At 39.2% G+C, this 25,260-nt stretch overlaps 1 protein-coding gene across 1 annotated transcript; it reads right to left on the bottom strand.

Moving 5' to 3' along the window:
- Positions 1 to 18,347: 18,347 nt before the first annotated feature.
- LOC134218516 (E3 SUMO-protein ligase NSE2-like) lies at positions 18,348 to 20,551 on the bottom strand. Its single transcript, XM_062697620.1, has 3 exons — positions 20,308 to 20,551; positions 18,881 to 19,008; positions 18,348 to 18,822 (listed from the first exon to the last, which is right to left on the bottom strand). Exons 1-3 carry the CDS (start codon positions 20,393 to 20,395, stop codon positions 18,430 to 18,432), a joined length of 609 nt encoding a protein of 202 aa, XP_062553604.1. The 5' UTR covers positions 20,396 to 20,551; the 3' UTR covers positions 18,348 to 18,429.
- Between the last annotated feature and the right edge of the window lie 4,709 nt (positions 20,552 to 25,260).

The following is a 25,260-nucleotide window of genomic DNA, read 5'->3' as shown; positions in this document are numbered from 1 at the left end:
CTTGTACTTTGGCCGAAACAATCGTCAGACCAAATAGTTCATGTGACCGAAAATCCCGTTTGTTAGGTGGTCATTTGTCAGAAAGAGCCATTTGGCCCGAAAATGGCTTTTCTGCAAAACAACCCTTTCAGCCAAACGGCATTTTTTGCCAAATGACCTATTCGGCTAAACGACTAAATGGTTGATTCAGCCGAACGATACTTTTCGCAGAAAACGCCATTTGGCCGAAATGGTTGTTCGGCAGAAAGGACGTTGTCGGGCCAAATGACCATTTTTACCAAATTGCATTTTTAGTCAAATGATCTATTCGGTCAAACGACTTTTTCGGCCTTACAGCATTTTCAGTCAAATGACCTTTTTCGATCAAATTACCAGTTCAGCCGAATGTTCCTTGCGGCTGTATGTCGCTTTCGGCCAAACTATATTTTCGGTAGAACCTTTTTCGACCTGATAACAGATTCAGATAATCGTTCAGTTCGGCTCGCCTATGTAAAATTTGGCTAGATGATTTTTGGCTTAAAAATTAAAAAGGTTACGGAATTTTGTTCAACTGTCATTTGACAAAAAGGCCATTTCGCCAAACGAGTGGCCATTGCTGACCTTATTATCCATTCAATAGCTAATTGTTGATTTTAGAAGAATCTATAATGACCTTGGCAGCTCGACCCGTAATGCTGGGTAGACACCTTTACGTGGTGTGTTACGGGGTAAGATCTACCACGGTTATATTGCCAGCTACAGGCAAACCCTGACACAACGATTACCTTCCTCATTATCCAACTTCGTGGTACTTATGAGGGTGTCGCTAAGTCGGTGGCCTCTCGTTAAGTAAGTACTACATCAACACTTCCTTCCTCTCCCTAGTTACGGTGAAGATGGGCGTGGCCAGGAGTAGTAATCCTCATGCTTTTGTTATTTTTATTTAAGACTGGAATCAAGAACCACTCCCCTTCTTGACTTCTGATAGCATTCTAGATAAGGATCTCAAAAGTAAAACATGAGTATCACTAGTGTCCAATCTACGAATTACACCGTAACAATGCTAATGCTAATCTATAATGACCTTGGCAGCTCCACCTGGGTTTTGTGCAAGGGTTCATGATATGCTATATTATTATTTATTCAGCACGCAGAAGAATCTTGCAAGATTGAAACAACTATTCCGATTGTAGCATCAAACAACGCAAATATTGTTGTTCCAATCTTCAATGGTGTTGTTTCATCATGTTCGCATGCTTTATTCAATTGAATATTATTGTTGTTTCAATCTTGCATCGCATGATTGAAACAATAATAATATTGTTCTTTTGACAACCATTTCATGATTTGGAAAATCTGTATAAACTGATCAACATAAATCATCTTGTCGAGATGAAGTAAGCACGGTGCAGTGGTAAAGTGGTTAACTCTCACTCCCCATGTAAATAGTTCGATTCTGCTTCTGTCACCTTTTCCTCTTTTGTTGTTGTCATTATATTGTCGATAAAGTAGTTTCACAGCGTTTTCGAATGTAAAAACAACCATGAATTTTGTTATTTTCTGATGTATTATTTGACAGTGACAGCTGGAAAGCATGGTTGAAACAAATATATTCGAGAATTGAATCAACTATCGCGTATGGTTGATTCAATCCTATTTGTGGTTGTATCAACAATAAATATTGAAAAAATTGCTATTCATAAATCAATGCAAAAATATAGTTGATTTGAAGCAGAATCTGGTTGATTCTACCGTATTTTTTTTTCAATTGCTAGTAATTGACATTTGGACGTATGTCAAATAACATTTTCTGCCAAATGGCCAAAGGCATTTTCGTTTAATGACTTATGCGGCCAACCGATCGTTTCGGCCAGACGACTTGTTAGGGTAAACGGCTTTTTTGGTCAAATTACCAGTTCGGTCGTCTGGTGCTTTCGGCCAATTGAATTTCCCAAGAATTTCTTATTGACAATACATAGAATTTCACGGAGAAAAAAATACGGTAGAATCAACCGGATTCTGCTTCAAATCAACTATATTTTTGCATTGATTTATGAATAACAATATTTATTGTTGATACAACCACAAATAGGATTGAATCAACCATACGCGATAGTTGATTCAATTCTCGAATATATTTGTTTCAACCATGCTTTCCAGCTGTCACTGTCAAATAATACATCAGAAAATAACAATATTCATGGTTGTTTTTACATTCGAAAACGCTGTGAAACTACTTTATCGACAATATAATGACAACAACCAAAGAGGAAAAGGTGACAGAAGCAGAATCTAACTATTTACATGGGGAGTGAGAGTCATTCACTTTACCTCTGCAGGATGATTTATGTTGATCAGTTTATACAGATTTTCCAAATCATGAAATGGTTGTCAAAAGAACAATATTATTATTGTTTCAATCATGCGATGCAAGATTGAAACAACAATAATATTCAATTGAATAAAGCATGCGAACATGATGAAACATCAACATTGAAGATTGGAACAACAATATTCGCGTTGTTTGATGCAACAATCGGAATAGTTGTTTCAATCTTGCAAGATTCTTCTGCGTGTTCCTGTAGAAATCCAAAGAAAATCCTTAAACATTTTGAGCAATTTCCCGTTAAAAAGCTTGGATGAATGAAGCAATGAAGATGAGGACCGATGCTTCAGTACAATATATACTCCCGAGGAATGTAGCTCCATGAGATAACAATTCCAAAGTGCTTGGTGAAGAATGCTTCCTCGCTCCATGTAGCACTGCTGGACGAAACAGCTGGAGAGTGAAATCAAACACCCGCTAGTGCAGAGAATATTTAACTCACTTATACTGAGTTGCGCATTTCAGTTGGAATGAATGTGCGAAAGAGAGGTATATGATGCATTCTCTCTCTTTCTAGCTAATATGGTTTTGTATTCACACAACACTCACTCGCATCTGAAACACTGCCGATGAACGAAGGAACCATCCTCATTTCACACTGCCCTACTGAACGATGCCTCTTCGGCACTACCCGGCTTGTGAAGATGCCACGTTCAAAACTCCCCACTTTCAATGTATAAAACGAATGCTTTGTATTTGTCTCTTCCCTTGTTCGTGCAGCCAGCAGCACGTCGTCGAGCGCACATCAATCGGTGTACCGAAATTAAAACCTCACTGCGGGCTAAAAACGAAGCATTCGTTCGTTTTTGAACGAATTTTCCAAGGCCTGAAAACCAAAGATTTTTTTAAATCTACATTTCCGCGGAAAATGATGAATTTCGTGAACATTCAAGCGAGTCTCCCGCGGATATTCTGAAGAATTTTCTGTTTTAACGTTGGCTATGCCAAACTACCAAAGCAACCAAAATTTCGTCATTGTTATGCAAATCCCCTTTGAAGTTTCTAAGAGTTCATATGAAGTTTCGACAGTACTTTCTAGCTGATTAGGAAGCTAAATAAGTCGTGAAGCTACTTCTGGCTCCCAAAAGTTCCAATGTGAACTTTAAGCAACTTCAAGTTCTAAAGAAGTTCCAAAGGCACTCTCTAGCAACTACAAAGTAAATTAAAGGCTTCTTAATAGCGTTTTAAGAACTTCGAACATAAAAGTTCACTGCGAACCTTTTAACAGACTTCTATGTTTCCAAAAGTTCAACTAAAATTCTCAAGCAAAACTGAATAAGAAAAATTGAATTTATATAGTCATTCTAATAAAGCAATTTAAAGCATTCATGAAAAAAAATGAATGAAGTGGGATTCGAACTCGCAGATTTTGCATTAGAGCCGCAATTGCTAACCACTACACTGTCGATGTGTTATGATCTGTTGATGAAATGACTACAATTTAAACTTCATCATGTTAGCACTGAAGATTATTTGTACTTGGATCAGTAAGTGACATTACTCACTCGTTTTAAATATGTCCGCTGGCGCATCGGATCATGCAGGGACCTGCACGCTGAGACATCGAGTTCAATACCACCATCAGGAGGATAAGCAAGAAAGAGACAAAAACAACAAATAAAATATAAATAGACTTCGACAATTCCCCTTCCAACACTCATAAAAAAATATAATTTTAAACACCCGGAAAATAATTTTCCGCAAGTTCTTTTAGAAGCTGCTTAGATGGCTCTATAACTTCGTGAAGGAACTTTCAGGTTCCTTTAACGACTTAAAATTTAGGCTGCTTAGAATGCTATATAGCCACTTCAGTCAAGCTGATTAAGCGAAAAACGTACCTTTAAAGGAATGTTTGGTTACTTGGGTAGTCTTCTTTATCAATCCAGATTGAGAAAGTCAACGTTAAAGCATTCCTTCTTCCAGTCAAAAACTCCTGCAATTATGAAGATTTTCTGTGTAAATTTTGAAGAGTACTCTACAGGAACTCAACAGGAACTTTCCGCGAATATTCCGAATATTATCATGTAGAAATTTGGAACAACTTCCCTTGAATATTCTGATGAGAATCTCAAATAAAATCCGAAGAATTTTTCGCTGGAATTCCAAACAAGTTACCTTGGGGTATCCAAAAGCTCACCATGGTAATTCCAAAGATTTCTCAAAACTTCAAAGTAGCTCCCGTGGAAAACCTGAGAATAATTTCCATATAAATATTCTGGAAAAACTTAAAGTATTGTGTTGGGAAGTTTATCATATTTTTCCGGCGAAATTCAAAAGTTTCTTTAATTAATGTCTTGAAAATATCCAAAATGACCAATTCAGCCAAACGACATTATCGGCCAAATGATACTTTCTGTCAAACAACAATTTCGCCCAAAGGACATATTCGGCCTTTTTCGTTAGTTGGTCAACCGATATTTTCAGGCAAATGAACTGTTCGAACAAATTACATTTTCGACAAAATAACTTTAGGCTATTCAGTCTTCTACCAAATAGTCCATTCGGTCAAACGATGTGTTCAACCAAACAACCTACAGCCTTGTGGTCTTCGGCCAAATGGTTTTCTGCCAAATGATCCTTTCTCGTTCAAAAATTCAATTCCAACGAGAAATTCTTTGGGTTTCAATGAGAAATCCTTCGCAAGAGTTTTTGCTCAGTTTTTACGGAGAGTAGTTTTTTGATATTTCAATGTATGGAATTTTCAAGAAAATCAGTATCAAAACATTATCTGGATTTCCAACGTGATATTGAAGGGATCAATCAGGAATTTTTGCGGACTTCTTAAAATTTGAATCGGCGTGGAAAATTATAGATCAGCGGCGTGACAAATTTAAAACGGCGGCGCGCCGATGCAAAAATGTCGGCAGCGGCGGCGTGTCTAAAACTGCCGGCGGCGGTGCACACCTCTACCTGATGCTATCAGAACAAATTGACTGTCAATGTTCCAAAGTGCTCTGTAATGACCTTCCATCGTTCAAAACACCCATTATTGTTTGATTACCGTATTGATGGAACCACACTTCAAAGAGTTACGGAGGTTACTGATCTTGGAGTTGTGTTGGATTCAAAACTGACGTTCAACACCCATTATACGTCGATAATTGCCAAGGCAAACCGCCAACTGGGTTTCATATCGAAAATTGCGAAGGACTTTACTGATCTGATTACTTGAAGTCATTGTACTGTGCGCTGGTTCGACCTATCGTGGAAACAGCTTCTATTATCCGGACTCCGAATGACGTTGTATGGACGTTGAACGTGTCCAACGGAGGTTTATTCCAATGGCCCTGCGTCACTTACCATGGCGTGATCCACTTATCCTCCATATCCTGCTCGGTGCAAATTGCTCAATGTGGACACCCTCTTCAACTGCAAAAAGCCATCGTGTACGCGGCCTTCCATGAAGCCTGCGGCCTCTTCCGGGTTCTCTACTAAATATTATCTTGACGTTCTTCCTGTTGAGAATCTTTCTTCCAAATAATACTCGGATTGTTCTCAGGTTTGAAGATAATTTATTGAGCTTTCAATACGTCAGGTGGTTTATATCAAACATGGTTATTTATCGATACAATCATTCTAGTTTCATATTCTGTATAATCTACAGTGTCTATATTGTATACAACTAATTCTAACTTCTAAGTTCCATGCAACTCGTAAAGCTTCTTGTTTGCCACAAGAAGCTCTTCGTACATTATTGCATACAATGTCTGATTGGATACAAGTTCTTCCTTCCATAGTCGACATTGGATTGACAGTCGACATTTCGTTTGTCAGTAGTGAGATGTCAGAATGACATCTTGTTTATCAGCATTAGAATGCAAATTGTTATTGTTTATGTTTCACAGTGCAATCAATCGGATCGAAACATTTTTCTCAACACTTCCCCACATTCAACATACTAAACAGTTTTCTATGCGCGTTTTTAGGTAACCCCTTTGTAAACGCATCCGCTGGTTGGTCTACGCTTGGGATGAATTGCAGCTTGAGTTTCCCTCCTTTGATAAGTTCCCGAATGAAAAGGTATTTGATGTCCATGTGCTTCATTCGCTTGTGTGATCTTGGCTCCTCTGCTATACTGATGCACGGGATGCTGTCTTCCTTGATGATGAATGGTGTTGTAATGATATTCAATTCATTGAGAAGTGATGTTAGCCACACCCCTTCTTTTGCAGCAGCGCACAGTGCAATCAATTCCGCTTCACTCGTTGATAAACTGATGGTTGGTTGCCGTTTCGTTGACCACGAAATTAGATTGCCATATAATAGATATGCATATCCTGATAATGATTTTCTATCATCTGGATCGTTTGCAAAATCTGCATCACCAAATCCTACTAATGGGGGCCTATCTTCATGTTTTGAGTATACAATTTTTGTGCCGGTCGTTCCCCGTAGGTATCGCAATATTCGTTTTAATCCTGACCAGTGCCAGTCCGTGGCACAGTTCGTATATTTGCTCAAAATGCTGACTGCAGTACAAATATCTGGTCTTGATGTTATCGAAAGGTATTGTAGGCATCCAAGCAATTCTCTGTAAGGCTGTTCGGTGAGTTTTTCCTCAGACTTCGACCATTTGGTGTTGTAATCCAATGGTGTCCCCACTGGTTTGCACTCGGCCATTCCAAATCTTTTGAGAAGCTTCTCTATGTATTGTGGTTGAGAAATTTCTATCGTCTGATTTTCAAAATCACGTACGATTTCCATTCCCAGAAAATGCTTTACCTCCAACATATCTTTCATTTGGAATAACCTTCCTAACTTTTCCTTAACCCAGGATATATCTTCAGTATTCTTTCCAATTACCAGAATGTCATCTACATATAAGATGAGTATTATTCCTTTGGATTTCGACTTGTATATACAACAGTCATTTTTCAATGGAATGAAACCAAGTTTTCGTATAGCATCATCAAAGCGTTTATTCCATGATCGGCTGGCTTGCTTCAAGCCGTATAAACACTTATGAAGTTGAACAATGTGACCTTGATCATTTCCATTTCTTGGGAGTTTCATATAGATTTCCTCGTCTAATTCTCCATTTAGAAATGCAGTCTTGACATCCATTTGATGTACATGCAAATTATGTTCGTTGGCCAGTGCTAGGGCCAACCGAACGCTCTCTAGTTTAGCAACTGGTGGATAGGTTTCAGCAAAATCAAAACCAGGACGCTGAGAACACCCTTTTGCCACCAATCTAGCTTTATACCTTCCATCTTCTTTCATCGAAAAAACCCATTTCGTTTGAATTGGTTTTACACCTTTTGGTAGACAGTTAACAACTGTCCAAGTGTCATTTTGATGTAATGCGTCGAGTTCGTCTTGAATTGCCAGTTTCCATTCTTCCCAGTCTTCAGTTCTCTTCAGTTCTTCTATGTTTTGTGGAATAACTTCGTTACATATCCCGGCGAAATGTGCTTTATAATCTGAATACCAAGTTGGTATTTTTCTTTCTCGTTTACTTCGCCGTAACCCTTGTTGTTCGTCGTCTTCATCTTCTTCGTCTGCGTGACTTTCGTATGTACTTTCATAGTCAGTTTCTTCAACTGATTCTTCGAGTGATTGTTGATCTTCCTGATCTATCTCGACTATAGTACGATCACCGTCTATCGAATCTTCCGCTGACAACTGTTCCGTTCCATTTTCTGTGCCTTCTGACAACATTCTTTGATCAAATCGTGCGTTTATAATCACGTCTTGATCCGACGAGAAATTATGTTCTTTTGATTCGGTTGACCTAAAATCATCATTGATGATATTAGACTCGTTGAATATCACGTTTCTACCAATCTCGACAGATCGTGTATTTTTATTCCACAGTCTATATCCATTGTTGTTTTGTTTTCATCTACCCCATTTGTTGGGGATCTATTTATCAGATATGTTGCTGCATATAATGTTTCTCCCCACATATCCTTGGATAGCTGACTATCATACAGCATTGCTCTAACTTTTTCCATCAAAGTTCGATTCATGCGTTCACTAACGCCATTTTGTTGTGGAGTGTATGGAACTGTAAATATCATTTAAATTCCATTTTTCTTACAATAAGTTTGAAATTCGGTATTGGCATATTCTCCACCATTATCACACCTTAGCATAGAAATTCGTGTACCAAAATACGATGAAGACATGGCTTCAAACTCCTTGAATTTCTCAAAAACTTCTGATTTATTTTTCAAAAGATAAACTACCAGAAAGTGTGTGTAGGTGTAGTCATCTATAAAGGTCACAAAGTAGCGGTATCCGTCATACGTTTCCTTTTCCATGCTCCCGCATACGTCTGAATGAATTAATTCAAGCGGCCGTTTCGATCTTGGGTGTTTCATATGTATGAATTTGTTAGCGGTCTGTTTCCCTGCTAAACATCCTTCACACATATCCGCTTTACTCCAGTCTGCTGAATGTATATTGATACCCTCAACCATTCCTTTCTTTATTAGCTTTTCTATCCCCGAAATACTCAAGTGTCCCATTCGCTTATGCACAGTCTCTAAACTCAATTGGTTTCCAATATATGCTGAACCTTCAGCATATTCAATAGACTTTGCTTCCCAAACGAAATCAAGGTGGAACAAACCTTCAATGAAGCTTCCCGAAGCAATCACTTCGCCCTCATTTTCAAAAATGACCTCTTCATCAATGAAAGTAACCCTATTTCCGCTTTTACTAGCTTTTCTTACAGAAAGCAGATTTTCTTCAAGTTCAGGGATGAAAAAGACATTGTACAATTCAACATTCTTTATTAAATTTTTCCCGACAATGCTTTTTAACTTAATCTTCCCCATCTTCGTAGCCCGAAGCCTTTCTCCAGACTTTGCTGTGGAAATCAACACAGGTTTCTCCAAATCTTGGATATCCTCCAGAAGATTTCTGTCGTTGACCATGTGGTCGCTCGCTCCCGAATCTACCACGAATCTTACCCGCTTCCTCTCAAACTTTCTGGCTTTCTCCGCGTTGGTTTTAGTCATCATGGCGATTGTTCTTTTTGGGTTATTCTTCTTTTCTTTCAGGTACTTCTCCTTCTCCTTGGCAATGAACTTCTTCATTAAAGGACATTTGTTCTTGAAGTGACCGATCTCGTTGCATCCAAAGCATCGGGTTGTCGCCTTCTTCGATGCTAGCGCTATGTTTCGGGGTTCCTTCTGAAAGTCTTCCCCGGATTCGGCGTCGAAAAACATCCGCTTGATGTCAGTCACGGACTTCTGGCACAACTCTTCATTGTACAGAACAAGCAATGCTCCTTTGACATGTTTGTAATGGTCTGGAATAGCGCTGAGTAGGGCATGGACCTTCTCTTCCTGAGTTATTCCAGAACGCATTCTCTCCAATTCTCTGATTATCAGATCGTATTCGTCGAAGGTTTCCCTTAACGAGTTATGTTTGCGGTATTTGATGGAGCATAACCTCTCTCTCATGCTGACCATGGCAGCAGTTCCCGCCTTCTCGTATGTTTTTACCAAAACATCCATGGCGTCTTTCGCGTATTCCAGTCCGATGAGTTTGTTGAGGATGTCGTTGTTCACGAGCATGACGATCTCGTCCAGAGCCTCAACGTCTTCTTCTTTTCGTTTGTTCTAACGCTCCATCCTCTCCTTCTTCTTCTCTTCCGATTCGCCGGGAACTGGGGCATAGTATTCTTCTTCAATCGGTGTCGGCGTATGAGCTAATTTAAGTTTAGCCAACCTGTGCTCAATACGCCACTTCCAGGCTGGAAAATTGGCCTCCGTGCCATCAAAGACATTGGCGCGGTCCCCGCTGAGCAGGACGCCGGTGATCGGCATGGTGCGCTCGAGAGTTCCCCTCTCGTAGCCACCGCTCCTGCGTCCACTGCTGCTCGCCGAAGTCATTCCTTCTGGTTCCTCTCCAGAAGCGTCTACCAGGCCAGAATCGTCCACCAGTCCAGAATCGTCCACCAGTCCAGAATCGTCCACCGGTTCAGAATCGTCCACCGGTTCAAAGTCTTCCACCAGTCCAAGATCGTCCACCAGTCCAGAATCGTCCACCAGTCCAGAGTCGTCCACCAGTCCAGAATCGTCCACCAGTCCAGAAGGAAGTCTGTGTCCAACGGTATAGTACGACCGTTACTGCCAGTTAACCACTGGGCCCATAACCATTTTTTTGAGAATCTTTCTTCCAAATAATACTCGGATTGTTCTCAGGTTTGAAGATAATTTATTGAGCTTTCAATACGTCAGGTGGTTTATATCAAACATGGTTATTTATAGATACAATCATTCTAGTTTCAAATTCTGTATAAGCTTGTCTATGTAATCTACAGTGTCTATATTGTATACAACTAATTCTAACTTCTAAGTTCCATGCAACTCGTAAAGCTTCTTGTTTGCCACAAGAAGCTCTTCGTACATTATTGCATACAATGTCTGATTGGATACAAGTTCTTCCTTCCATGGTCGACATTGGATTGACAGTCGACATTTCGTTTGTCAGTAGTGAGATGTCAGAATGACATCTTGTTTATCAGCATTAGAATGAATGGCAAATTGTTATTGTTTATGTTTCACAGTGCAATCAATCGGATCGAAACATTTTTCTCAACACTTCCGGCATACAAACAATGTGAACAGTCCACAGATCTTACATGGAACAAGATAGTCAAATATAACTGCTCACTAGCGCCGCCTTTTTTTCGGTTCATACATACCACCACCTAGCGGCCGAATTCTAAACTAATCAATGCCTCATATCAAAGCACACGCCTTCCTGCATAACCTTTTTGAAAAGTGGCAGTTCAAAATGCCTAAGACGAGTTAAGTACTCTCCATTTAATTAAACCAATTATTACTAAAAAGAGCTTAAAATATTTTTTCTGAGTTGAAAATGGTTTGGATTTTCAGATATAAGCAAAATAAACATAAAAAATCACTGTTTTCGTACCCTTTTTTACGAAAACCCCTCCCTGCGAGGTACCCTCCCACCTATAGTCGATCTTAGGTAACATTCTAAAAGATGATTAAATTCTATTTCGAAACAGCCCAAAAAATCCGGAATTGACCAAACAACCAAAAAGTTATAACCATTTCAATTTGGGGTCAATATAACCCCAGAGCACAGACAACGTAAGTTTTTTCATAAAATTAGACTGTAGCGTTTATTTTCAAGATTTTTCAAGTGAATTTGCACCTAGCGGAAAGATCTCGGCGAGTTTTACCAAACTTCCAAAAATTACGAAAATCAGTTGAAAAATAAAAAAACCCTGATTAATCCACCTAGCGGTGATGGTGCCTTTCTCGTGCATTATAAAAATAGTATACTCTTGAGCCCATAGTCCGATCTGGCCAATTTTCAATAGGAAACAATGGTAGAGTATCCTGCGTGGAATGCAACTTGTTGCGAGTAAATCGGTTAAGGATAAGTAGGGGGAAAGACGGCGTTGGCAGGTTTTGTTCTATTATTGGCAGGGGGGTTTTTGTCGACCAAATTTTATGAAATTTGGCCACAATATTCTTTGATATGCAAAGAATGTTTAGGCCAAATTTGAGCCTAGTCAGTCATAAAAAACCCCTGCCAATAATAGAACAAAACCTGCCAAAGCCGTCATTCCCCCTACCTGAAAAATGAGTGACATTTTTTTTGGGGTGGGTGCGCACAGACACACACACACACACATACGGCGCCGACGTACGTCGAATAAGACGTACCCGGATGGGCGAGATGATCCTCGAGCTGAAGCGGGGCGTCTCGCAAAAGGGCGCCGCCTACAAGAAGTTGGCGGAGGAAGTCTTAGGCGAGGCGGTCAAGGCACAGCGGCGACAGTGTGAAGTGGAGACGCCCACCGCAGCCGTTCGGCTACGGAAAGGTCCGGCAGGGACACAGGTAGCATTGGTTCGGCTATCTGCAGCGGACGCCTCCAAGGTAGTCAAGTTAGGGAGCGCCAAGGTGGGATGGTCGGTTTGCCCTGTGGGCATATACGAGCAACCCGAAGTTTGCTTCAAGTGCCTGGAACCGGGGCACAAGCAATGGGACTGCAAAGGCCCTGACAGAAGCAATCTCTGCCGACGCTGCGGATTGGAGGGACATAAGGCACAATGCTGCACGAACCCTCCTAATTGTTTGATTTGTTCCAGCAAAGCTGTGAACAGCAAGCACCCCATGGGGGGTTTGATGTGCCCGGCGTTTAAGCGTGCTGCAAAATCACAGTGCAGGTAACGCAGCTGGCTTGCTCGGCCTCGTCCGAGTGTTTGGTGTGCGCAGGTTTAGAGGAAACGGCGGAACACGTGTTGTTCGTGTGCTCACGTTTTCGCGCAATGCGTGACCACATGCTTGCCACATGTGGTCTAGAAACTACCCCGGACAACCTAGTTCGGAGGATGTGTAAAGATGAAGTTGGCTGGAACGCCGTTTTATCGGCTATAGCCCAAATCGTCTCGGAGCTACACAGAAGGTGGACTCAAGGATGGCTAATTCAGGCGCAAATAAGAGGTGGTCCAAGGGATCAGAGTCGGCTTCATGGGTCATACCGGTGGTCATGCTCTGTGGTCGAACTCGATCCTTTCATCGAACAAGTGGCCGCGCGAAGAACAACACGGAAAGGGGTCCTCGTCAAGGCTGGGGCAGGCGTAGGCACCGCGTCGGCAAGTCCCTCTGTGTGCTGGCGAATAGGCCCTCTCGCAGAAAGGTCAATTTGGGGCGCACGCGGCATCATCATTCTTGATACCAGTCGTGCAGAGGGAAGCAGGCGCGAAGTCGACCCTTCCCACTTTCCGAGGACATAGGACGTGGTAAGGCCACCTGGAAAGCCGGCAACGCGCTGGCACGATACCATGGTGTTCTTCTAAAAAAGCGAGTTACGATGTTCGGTGCTGCAAGGACTCGCAGCTAACCTCGAGGGTGCGTTGTGCACTGGCCCTCTTTGAAGCATTACTTTCTGGTTGTACCGAAGGGACTATGGGCTTGGCGGCAATGGAAACGGTTTAGCGGGAAGGGGATGTAGTCCTGCCTCCCTCGTTTGCTGTTGAAGGTGATCCCTAACCCCGCACTTCCTGGACAACCCAGGATGTCTGTTGAGCAGATTCCCCCTCCATTGCTTAGGAAGAAAAAAAGCACACCCACACACACATACACAGACATCACCTCAATTCGTCGAGCTGAGTCGATCGGTATATAACACTATGGATCTCCGGGCCTTCTATAAAAAGTTTGGTTTTGGAGCGATCATATAGCCTTTACGTATACTTAGTAAACGAGAAAGGCAAAAATGGCAGCCTTTCAAAGTAGCATGGGGTCATGTTGACCCCAGAGCACAGACAAAAGGTTAAACAATAACTTGAATATGGCTCCGTTCGTTATGCTCAAAACTTTTGAGCCCTTCAAATAAAATACTGTTGTATATATGCTATTGATGTTTAAATCATATTTGGCGTAGAATAGTGTATGAAATCAAGGAACTGAGGTCGTAGTATCGTATTAACCATAGGAATAATGTTCGTTGATTAGACGGGCCTTAAAAAAATAATTTGGTAAACCGTACATAACTTTTGATAAAAAAAACATACACCTGAGATTTTTGGGCACAAAGCGCACAAAGCACAATAAAGGCTAAGTTTTCTATCGATGTATTGATATTCAAAATCGGTAGTTGCAAACCTAGCGGAAAATAATTTCCAAAATAAATCCAAGATGGCGGCTAAATCTATTATGGCTGCCTCCATTTTTATTATTGCAAATTGAGGACACACTCTTTTTTTCCAACGATATGCTGATCTCTAATGTCGAATTCGTTTTTAAACCTGGGTCAGTGCCAACCCGAACCCTGAATAAAAAAACGTTTTCAGTTCCATCTGTCATTGGATATGGTGGTGTGCGTGGCATCGTGTTTGTTTTGATTCGAAACATATGATCGACACCATACCGGACTTTACCAGTGCACTGGCAGTTTGTGAGCCACAACGAATCAGATCATGATAAAATGATCAAATACGCGCTCTGATTTTCGCGAATCACGAAATTTACTTTTGGATGGATATATCGACCCCGATTCTCTATTCCTTTCCACTTTTTCAGGAATTCCTCCGCAAGTTCTTACAGGCATTTACTCGGAGTTTCTTTCCGGAATTCCTCCGGATGTTTCTTCAGGCATTCCTTCGGAAATTTCTTCAGGAATCTATTCGGAGCTCGGGAGTACGTTAGGAAAGTTCCGAAGTTCCTTAATAATTTCCTTCGGAAGTTCCTTCAGAAAATCTTTGGAACATTCCTTCAGGAATTCCTTCCAAAAATACTTCAAAACTTCTTCCGGAAGTTCCTTCAGTAAATCATTTGGAAATTCATTCATGAAATCCTACTCAAATTCATTTAGGAGTTCCTCCAGAAGTACCGTCAGAAATTCCTCCGGAAGTTCCTCTAAGAATTCGTCCGAAAGTTCCTCCAGAAATTCCTCCGGAAGTTCCTCCAGGAAATCTTCCGGAAGTTCCTCCAGAGATACCTCTAGGAATTCCTCTAGAACTTCCTTCAGGAATTTCTCAGGATGTTCCTCCAGGAATTCCTCCGGAAATTCATCCAGGAATCCCACCAGCTGTTCCTCCAGGTATTCCTCTGGAAGTTCCTCCAGAAACTCCTACGGAAGTTCCTCCAGAAATTCCTCCGGAAGCTCCTCCAGAAATCCATCCGGAAGTTCCACCATAAATGCCTCCGGTAGTTCCTCCAGGAATTCCTCCGGAAGTTCTCCCATTCCTCCGGAAGATCCTCCAGAAATTTCTCCGGAAGCTTCTTCAGAAATTCATCCGGAAGTTCCACCATAAATTCCTCCGGTAGTTCCTTCAGGAATTCCTCCGGAAGTTCTCCCAGGAATTCCTCCGGAAGATCTTCCAGGAATTGCTCCAGCTTTTCCTGCAAGAATTCCTCCGGTGGTTCCTCCAGAAATTCATTCCGAAAGTTCCTCTAGAAGTTCCTCCGAAAGTTCCTCCAGGAATACCTCCAGAAGTCCCTCCAAAAATTCCTTCGGAAGTCCCTCCAGAAATACTTCCGGAGAAATACGTGGAGGAGCTTTCGGAGCAATTCCTGGAAGAGCTTCCAAAAGAACATCCGGGAAAATTATTGGAGGAACATCCGAAGGAATTCCTGATGGAATTTCGGGAAAAATTTCCGGAGGAATTTCTGAAAGAACTTCCGAAGGAAATTCCAGAGAAATTTCTGGAAGGACTTCCGGAGGTACTTCTGAAGGATGTTCCGGAGGAATTCCTGGAGGAACTTTTGAAGGAATTCCTGGAGGAACTTTTGCAGGAACTCCCGGAGGAATTCCTGGAGGGACTTCCGAAGACATTTCTGGAGGGACTTCTGTAGGAACTTTTGGAGAAAGTTCCGGAGGAATTCCTGGAGGAACTTCTGAAGGAATTCCAGGGGGAAAATTCTGAAGGAACTTCCGGATGGATTTCTGGAGGAGCTTCCGGGGGAATTTCTGGAGGAACTTCCGTAGAAATTTCAGAAGGAACTTCCGGAGGAATTCCTGGAGGAACTTCGGGAGGAATTCCTGGAGGAACTTCCGAAGGAATTCTTGGAGGAACTTCCGAAGGAATTCCTGGAGAAACTTCTGGAGGAACTTCCAGAGGAATTCCTGGAGGAACTTCCAGAGGAATTCCTGGAGGAACTTCCAGAGGAATTCCTGGAGGAACTTCCAGAGGAATTCCTGGAGGAACTTCAAGAGAAATACTTGGAAGAAATTTCGTAGGAACTCTTGGAGGAATTTCCAGATGAACTTCTGGAAAAATATTTTGAAGGAATGCCTGAAATAATGCTCTAATGCATTCTGGGAAGAATTCACAATGGAATGCATACAAGACTTCAAGGAGGAATACCTGAACGAATTATAAGAATTCTTTGAAGAATCTCCGTATGATTTTTCGAAGAACTACTTAAATAAATAATTAATGGGGGAATTGAAGAACAAATTGCAATATAATATTTCCGTTTAAAATAAATTATCCTGGGATTACTGAAAAAAGTCCTAAGGGAATTTAAATATAATGCAAATGTTGACAAATATCATAGGGAATAAAAAATTTCCGTAAAACGGCTTTCGATGCGCATTCTTTATTAAATGCACAAACAGTTTCGTTTTTACTCTGGTTTGTATTTGCCTTCGGCTTGTTTATTCCACCCATATGGTTTTGACAGTTGAAGTGCAGTTGTATTGGTGAACCTGGTGCGAAACCGTGAAACAACACAGTGCGAACCCGGCAGCTTTGGGGTTGGAACTAGTGCGAACCTAGTTCCAACATGAGCGAATAAAAAAACACTTTGACAGCACTTAGGTTGGAACTGGTTCCAACCTAGGTTGGAACTTTTTAAAAACGAATTCGACATAAGATCGGTTGAGAAATGTTGGAGTTATGACAGTTTTGGTGAGTCAAGAATTGACCAAAATCGAGGGGACCATAAAAGTGATTTCGTGTATAACTAACGAGGGGTCAATCTGAAAAATTTATTTCGGATCCTTAATATACTTGCCGAGAGCTTACGAATGAACATACATTTAGGCAGTTTTAAGAACCTCGTGCAAATAGTGGCCAGGTCTCAGCGAGAACTGCTCCTTATCTTCTAAGTTCGCTCTAGGGGTAGGAGAAAGACTACAAGCTCCGGAAAAAAGATTCTCTTCCGACCCGAAAATCGCTTGATTTCGTCTCATCGAGACGAAAAGTACGTACCCTGTTTATAACACAAAACATATCACATAGCACAGACGACTAGCGCCGCTAACCGCACGGACGCAAGGTCTCGTGCAAATGCTTGTGAAATATATATTTTTATAATATTTGGAAAATCGAAAGATTTTATGGTATTTATTTTTATGAAATCGAGTACACTGAAGTCGATTTTTAATTGGCCAATATGTTCCGCCTAATTCAAAACCGCAGAAAAAATCGTGTAAATTCCAAAATCTGCGTAAAAACGTTTTTTTTGTGGTCTGAAAAATCGCGTAAAAAACTTGGTAAAAAATCCAGGTAAATTCCAAAATCTGCGTAAAATAGTCATGTAAAAGGCGACACCATTATTTGCGTCTGTCCAAAATACATCATTTACCCATTCTTAAAACTAACACCGCATGGTTGACGCTTTTCAAATTTTCTCAGTGACACGTAGGGGAACGGTTCGCTACTTCATCTCATAGCTCCTATTTTCATCCCATCAAAAACAAAGCAATGGAAAGGAATTTGGTTTGTTTATTATTTATGTGATTTTTTTCAGCAGTGCTCAGTGCACGTTGACAAAAAAAAGCGACAAATTTGGTGCCGTATTTCTTTGTTTAGCGATGAGATGGATATATGTACAGTGAGATGGAGATCGGAACAGTTCCCCTATATTATGTTTGGCCCAAAACCCAAAACCGGATCGATAGACACCCATATTGCATGGTTTCTCGTCAAATAATTGATCCATATGGCCGCCATCTTGGATTTCAAAATGGCGTCGGACATCGATTTTCGAGTTCTACACATCAAGCATATTCGATACAATTCCATACACGCTTTCATATTTGGCAAATATTTGGTCGCAATATGCATACTCGGGAATCACACTGTAATTTGCTGCTATTCTGCTGCACACCGCGGTGTCGGTGCGGCTCGGTGAGTGTAGCATGAAACACCGCGGTTATATTCGGAGAATTCACCGCGGTGCAGGCGCACATGTGCACCGCGGTGAATTCTCCGGGGAGATTGACATCCCTGTCTTTGGGTTATGTGATTATTGTGAACTGTAACAGACCCACTTCATTCTTTACTCGAAGAATCCAAAACGCTAATCAATCCAGTGATTAACAAAGAATGAATAGCGCTTATTCTACGCCTTTTGTGAGGTGAGACGTTTCGAATGATATTGTCGATACCTCCCATTTAAATTACATGGTCGTCTCCAAGCCAAGATACTCAACAAAAAAAAAGATTTTCGTACGGCCGAGTTGCCGAATAATATGCAGTTAATTGCTGTTCACTCATACCAACCATAAATTAATATTCAAAAATTCTTAACGTAAATTTCAACATGTTCTTGTATTATAATCGAGAATAGAATGGTAATTATGGTGGAAATTGTTTAACATCAAATAAACCCTGCTAGTATTCTTGTTCCCGCTGAAGCATCAATTTGCGTCGAAGATTTTCGTCCTCTTCGAGGTGCGCTAGCGTCACGAACTGATCTGCTGCACATCCCATCGCCGGACAGCGTGTTCGAGGATTCGTTCTTACCATTTCTTCAATAGCACTCTTTTCGTAAACGTGTTTACACAGCTTGTTACGTACTGGAACTTCCAGAGGCCGCTTCGTTATCGGATCCAGATTTTGGATCACCTCCTCCATTTCCATTTCCTCGTCATCGGAATGAGCTCTGCCGCTGCTCGGTGGCAAAATGTCGATTTGCAGGATTGAGCCAGTGTGGGTGATGAACTCCTTGTATCGTTTTAGTTGTTTCACGTTGCTCTTGCCAGCAGGCAAGCTTGATTTGTAGCGCTAAAACGATATAAATTTTGTGTTATTTGGTTTTAACCTTTGCATCTCTGTGACTTACTCGATCAAATTCGTCCAAAGTTATTTCCTTTGAAGACTCCTGTAAGGCTTTCTTGTGACCGTTAAATTTCTGTTCGATTGCCACCAACTTTTCTGCCAGTGCGCCGTAGACTTTGATATTTTTTTGATCTGTAGAGTGATTCATATTTCAAAACATTAAAATAATAAAAGAGTTTTTGGTAGATGCACAAAAGTGTTTGTTTGGATACCCATTAGGTACTGTATGTCATTGCTTATCAGTCCTTTCCTTGCTAGATTTCCTATTCATATGCATATGGGACAGTGGCGTAGCCACGGGATTGGTTTTGAGCATAAAACCCTCCCCAAAGACAATTTTTTTAGAAGAAACTTTTTTTTCCAAAAAAAAATGTTCTGAAAACACACCCGCCCCACAAAAACATAAAAAGAAGACACACAATAGTGTCAACTTTGGCAGGTCCTACCAGTACAGCATAGGAAGATCATTGTAAAATGCTTATAATAAATTCTAGCCAAATTGTAATTAAAATCTGATTGATGTACGATACGGAAAAAGTTCTGAATTACATATTTGGAAGCTTATCTCAATTTTTTGTATTTTCCAAAAATGTATCTATCATACATTTCGGAACTTTTTCCGTATCATACATCAATCAGATTTTTATTACATTTTATCTAGAATTTATTATAAGCATTTTAAAATGATCTTCCTATGCTGTGCTGTACGATCTGTCTAAGTTAACACCGTCGTGTGCCTTCTTCTTATTTTTACACGGATTCGTCTATTAAGTATTTTGTTTGAAATAATTCAGAACATTAGCTATTAAAATAAACTTCCGTTTTTTGAGATTTAATAAGGCACGACATCACATTTTGTGATCGCATACTAAATGGGAGAATTAGAAGATAATGGAAAGTATCCTATTGAACAATTACAAAGGGATACCCCTAATTGACAATACAAACTTTTAACGTAAAGGCTACGTATAGCACTACTACAAAAAAGAGCTTAGGTAGTGCTCAACTAGCATGAAGTTCACACAAATTTCACAAGACTAGCTACATAACATATTGATCTCGTAACTAAAACTACATATACACAGTATTCTGTTTTACACGATTTTTTTCTCGCTCGTATTTTTGATCGTGTGACTTAGTTTTGCCCCCAAACTCGTGTAAAAACAGAATTCAGTGTATATTATTTTCCAAAATAAAAATGTAATCCCACGTCAAAATTATTTACGGATAATTTAGCATTTTTGGCATTTTACAAAATTCCTTAATACGACCTTAACTGTTAAGCTGCCTTTAATGCCAAATTGTAAAAAATATTAGTTTAGTTTATAGTTCTTGATATTTAAATATTGCCCTGATGTAAAGTGTAAACCAACAGTATATCGTACTCAATAAAATTACAATTACAATAAAGAACTTGTATGATTTACTTACCTGAAGAGCCATACTCGTTAGCAAGCCTGGCGGTGTTGCTGATGCTTTCGAAAATTTTGTCCATATTGTTCCCAAACATGTCAGCCATCGTAAAAGTTTTGGAAATTATAACGAATGTAATAAATACAGCAAATTAAATCGAAAATTGCGCCGAAGAATTGAACGGCGTTGAATAAGGCAATCCATAAGACAGCTGCGATCAGCTGACGATTTTTGTTTACCTTGATTTTTTGACAGATTCTGACCGGACTGACAGAACAATTCAAAGGAAAGCGTTAAGCGCGGTTTACACCAGACGTGAGTTCCGTTCAACTGCATACACACTTTGTTTTGATTTCGATTGTCAGTCCCATCGCTGAATGTCCTCATGGATAGCCTAATACTGAGGCGGTTTTAGAAAAAAAAAGTCTCATCAATATCAAAACACTGTTATTTATTTATTTACTTTATTTAAAATCAACAACATTGAGCGTTTCTTGTTTTGTAACGCAATCTATCACACGCCAATGTAAAATTACTCGGGATTGAGTAAAAAGTCACCAAAACGTCTAAATCAGCATACACGATTGAAAAAAGTACCTAATTTTAGATACTTTTTTTTCTCTTGCATCTCCCTCCCTGACCAACCATTTCTTCAAGTTTCTTAAAAATTCTTCATATCAATCTTTGAAGATTCTCTTACCAAACATCGATAGCGATCGATAGCATTTCCTGAATAATTTAAAATTAGACAAGTTAAAACACGACAAATTTAGAACGATCTTTTTCAAAATATCGATACCAATTGATGCAGTTCAAAAGATAAGATTTTTCGTTCTACTTTATCGACCTACCAAAAATTGTGCAAAAATAAAAATATTCAGAGGTACTTCGAGAGTCTTTTTCACATACAGATTTTCATTCAAGGGGTTAGAAACTCTACCACCCCTAATAAAAAATCCGAAAAAATCCCAATAGAAAACCAAAAGAAATAATTGTCTCAGAAATTAAATAAATCCACGAAGGGTTTGAAATTAAATAACCTTTGCAGTTATTTTTTTGCGTTTATACACACTTAAAATAAATCGCCGAATTCGGTGAAATTTTACCGAAATCTCAACAGCTGAACTGTTCGGTATATAATTTTACTGATTTTCGGTGATTTTGACAGTTGAACAATGGAAAAAATCACACACGTAAAAAAAAGTAATTATTTTATTTATTTTATTTGATTTATATCATTCATTATTTATAGCAACATACATTTCATTCCACTTGATATAATCTTTATAACATATTTGCATACAATATATTTAGCGTGTTTATATATCACATTTCGCTTCGATATGATAAGTATAAGTTTTGCCTTATGGCAAAAATGTATTAGCTTAAACTTATACATTTGATTAGAAACGTATTTGGGAAAAAGCAGCGGCGCTGGAGCTAGAGTAACATGGACGACTTGGATCCGGTCATTTTTTCTCAATAATAAACCACAACTATCCGTGTGAATGTTTCCAATTTTTAGTTGGATAGTTCGAAAATGGTGATGCCGATCAGTATAATTGTATAAAATCATATACTGCCCGAGATAAAAACAGGTACGTAACATACGATAGAAAATTTATTCATGTCCATGCTAACACAATTTTTATGTTTCAGTGATTGGAGGACCCCGCGCCGGAAAAATCAGCATAACGCACAAGGCGAAACCCGCATCTACGATAGTGATTGCGTCGGCCTTCAATTTGTTTTGAATTACGTTTTAAAATTAATGTTTTAGGACTAAAGGTAATCTCACACCTCGGGAATTTATTCCGCGAATTTTTCCCCATGTATTTCTGATTGTGTGATGTTTTCGGGACTCGGTCACGGAAAATTAAAATCAGGGCCCCACTTAAGCACACGGTAACCGCGGTAACCAAAAACCGGTGGAAAATTTTCCCGAGGTGTGAGACTTTCTTAAATAAGTGTGTTATGAAAAAAAAAAATTTTGTTAGGAAAGAAATGTTTATTCTACAAATAAAACTGATTGAAAAAAACTAAGCGACCTATAAATGAAAGAAAACAACGGGAGAATCACCGGACCTAAAATTAATGTATGAATCTAATCATTTCGTTATTGTTGCTCAAATGAAGACCATAAATGTTATGTATGCAGGTTATTTATCAATCCTAATCATGCATATGCACATATGACATGAAATGTATAAGTTTCATGTTATGATTGTCTTATGCAGCGTTGCATAGCATCTATTCCATTTAGATATATTTTTCATTACGAAATCGCAATGGCAAAAATGTATGTGTTTTGCCGAATACATTCGTTATGAAATTTTTTTTTCGTGCAGGAAATCTGTAAAATAATTACCGGACAGTTCAGCTGTTGAGATTTCGGTAAAATTTACCGAATACTGTGAAATGAGTTAAGTGTGTACTTTACATAGTATAAAAATTATACTATGTATCGAGTATTATGATTTATACTACCGTCGTCGGGGGTGACAATGGGTCAAAAGGGGGTAAGAATGGGTCACTGTTTCAACTACTTAGAATGCTTGTAGAACAGATTGAATGTATCTGAGGGCAAGAAGACACTACTAAAAATCCAATATTTTTAAATATATGTAACGGCACATAGAGTACACACTTAATACCTCATTTCACCGTATTCGGTAAATTTTACCGAAATCTCAACAGCAGAACTGTTCGGTAATTTATTTTACAGATTTTTTGTATTTTTTTTCCATTGCTCAACTGTCAAAATCATCGAAAAACAGTTAAATTATGTATCGAACAGTTCTGCTGTTGAGATTTCGGTAAAATTTTACCGAATTCGGCGATTTATTTTAAGTGTGTAGTAAGAAATTATAGAACATAAAATTTATGTTTCCTTTATGAGATTTAAAATAGTGGATATACGCCACATAAGCTCTTCTAATTATGGCTACTAATATTGTTGTTGCAAAATATGTGTCAGGACTTATGGAAAAATCCATAACATACCACACATAAAATGGATGAGGTCTGTGCATGTCACTTATGTATATACCCGGATAAAAATGTACTATTGGTTCAATAGTGAAAACAATTGAATTACCATACAATGTACGGTATACAATAGGATATATTGTTTCTTGATGGTTACACAGATTGTATCCACACTGAGGATACAATATTATGATTTATCCACACTAATGCATGTCTCAAAAGACCAGTTAGCAGAAACTTTGTCAGAAACCCAATGCTCATCTGGACAAATCTGGAACATTCAGGAAAGGAACATGTTGATTTTTTACATTGATTATATTTGTATAGATAACTTCCAATAACAATTCAACAAAAATAAAATCTGTTTGTGCTGTATTTCTTCATTTTTGGACATCGAGGCTTGGTGTTAATTCCCGAATTAAATTCGAACTGAACTTTGAACATTAGTTTTTAGTTAGTAGATTTTCATCATATAGGGTAATTTTCAAAATTTGTATTCGATAGCTTTCAAGTTTAGTAGTTTAGTTAGAGTTTAATTTGGGAATTGAAACAGAGCTCAAAAAGAATAACCATTTTTATTGATGTTATTGTTTGCACTAATGAAATATAACAAAATATGTAATAAAACATAATGTTTGCATCAAATAAGAACTATTTCGATGGTTTTAAAATGTATAAGCAAAATAAATAAAAATTATTAAAAGATGATATCATTTTTATTATTTTAACTGATGAGAAATATGTGTCAGCTCAATATATGTTTTATAAGGGCCACACATAAAATGTATTTTTATGAAGCTATTGCAAAAATCTGTATAGCTCACACATAAAGCTTATATAGATTTTTTCTGCAGTGTATGAATGATGATTTTCATTTAAAAAAGTGCGGCAGACTGGGTTCGAACCATGGACGTCGGGGTTGGGAGGCCGGTATGTAGACCACACGCTCATCGACGCTCGATTTCTCGTGAAGGTAACTGTGTATAAGAAGCACTGTTGGTGGAATCTGGGAGCTGCGGACTATAGATAGTGGAATATATAGATGAGCGAAGATAAATCCTCTGTCTCCAAACGAACTGTCAAACGTGTCTCCAAACGAGCATGACGTCACGATTTCAATGGAAACGTTAAGGGCTGTGACGTCATATGCGCGTGTGCACGGGCAAAAAAAATCGACTCAGCCATGCTTTCGCTCATCTATAGATTCTACTATCTATACTGCGGACTCGATCGAATCAAATTTTCAAGATATTTTGCTTGAAACTCGCAAGTTTCCTCCCAGTGTTCACTGTACACGTTATGATTTTCTCACATTGAATTATCATTATGTTTATCTTTATAAAATTAAATTACAAAGATTTCGTCAATTTACCGCATCGTATATATTAACGTGTCGAATGTTAAATTAATTCATACCCTCCAGTTATGTTGAATCCGTCGATATATTTAAAATGACGCCAGTAAATTGAAATTAGTTGAAAATAAGCTATATTTAGTATGAGTTGATTTATACGTGTACTCTCTTGTCTACGCTCAAAATGCACAAAACCTCTCTCGATGCGATGGATACTTTATGACAGCTTACTTTGGAGATTCTTTGACACTCGTTTCGACTTTATCCGCAGCTCCCAGGGTGGAATATAATCAGTCGAAGATTCATAAGGCGCCAGTTATGAATTTCGATAGTCCAGTTCGCTGAGTGTATGGTTATGCAGAACAATCTGGAATGCATTTCAAATATAATTTCATATGATTATGAATAATACGTCAGATAGAAATTTTACCGTTTGGAACTATGCGGGCGACCTTCGAATCCATTGGTCAAGTAAATCCACAATATCGATTTGAGAGAAAGGTATACCTAAATTTAAGCACCTTTTTCTAAACGTGTAGGGGCTGTCAGCTGTCACTTCTGTTAATGATGATGACGATGATGCTGGACTGGAACCGCGACCGCACACTTCCGTTTGTTTGCGTTTCTCT

Source organism: Armigeres subalbatus, chromosome 2 (genome assembly GCF_024139115.2).
Source record: "Armigeres subalbatus isolate Guangzhou_Male chromosome 2, GZ_Asu_2, whole genome shotgun sequence".
NCBI classification, from domain to species: Eukaryota; Metazoa; Arthropoda; class Insecta; order Diptera; family Culicidae; genus Armigeres; species Armigeres subalbatus.
Note: the sequence above shows the minus strand (reverse complement) of the source record. Positions and strands in the feature narration are given on the sequence as shown.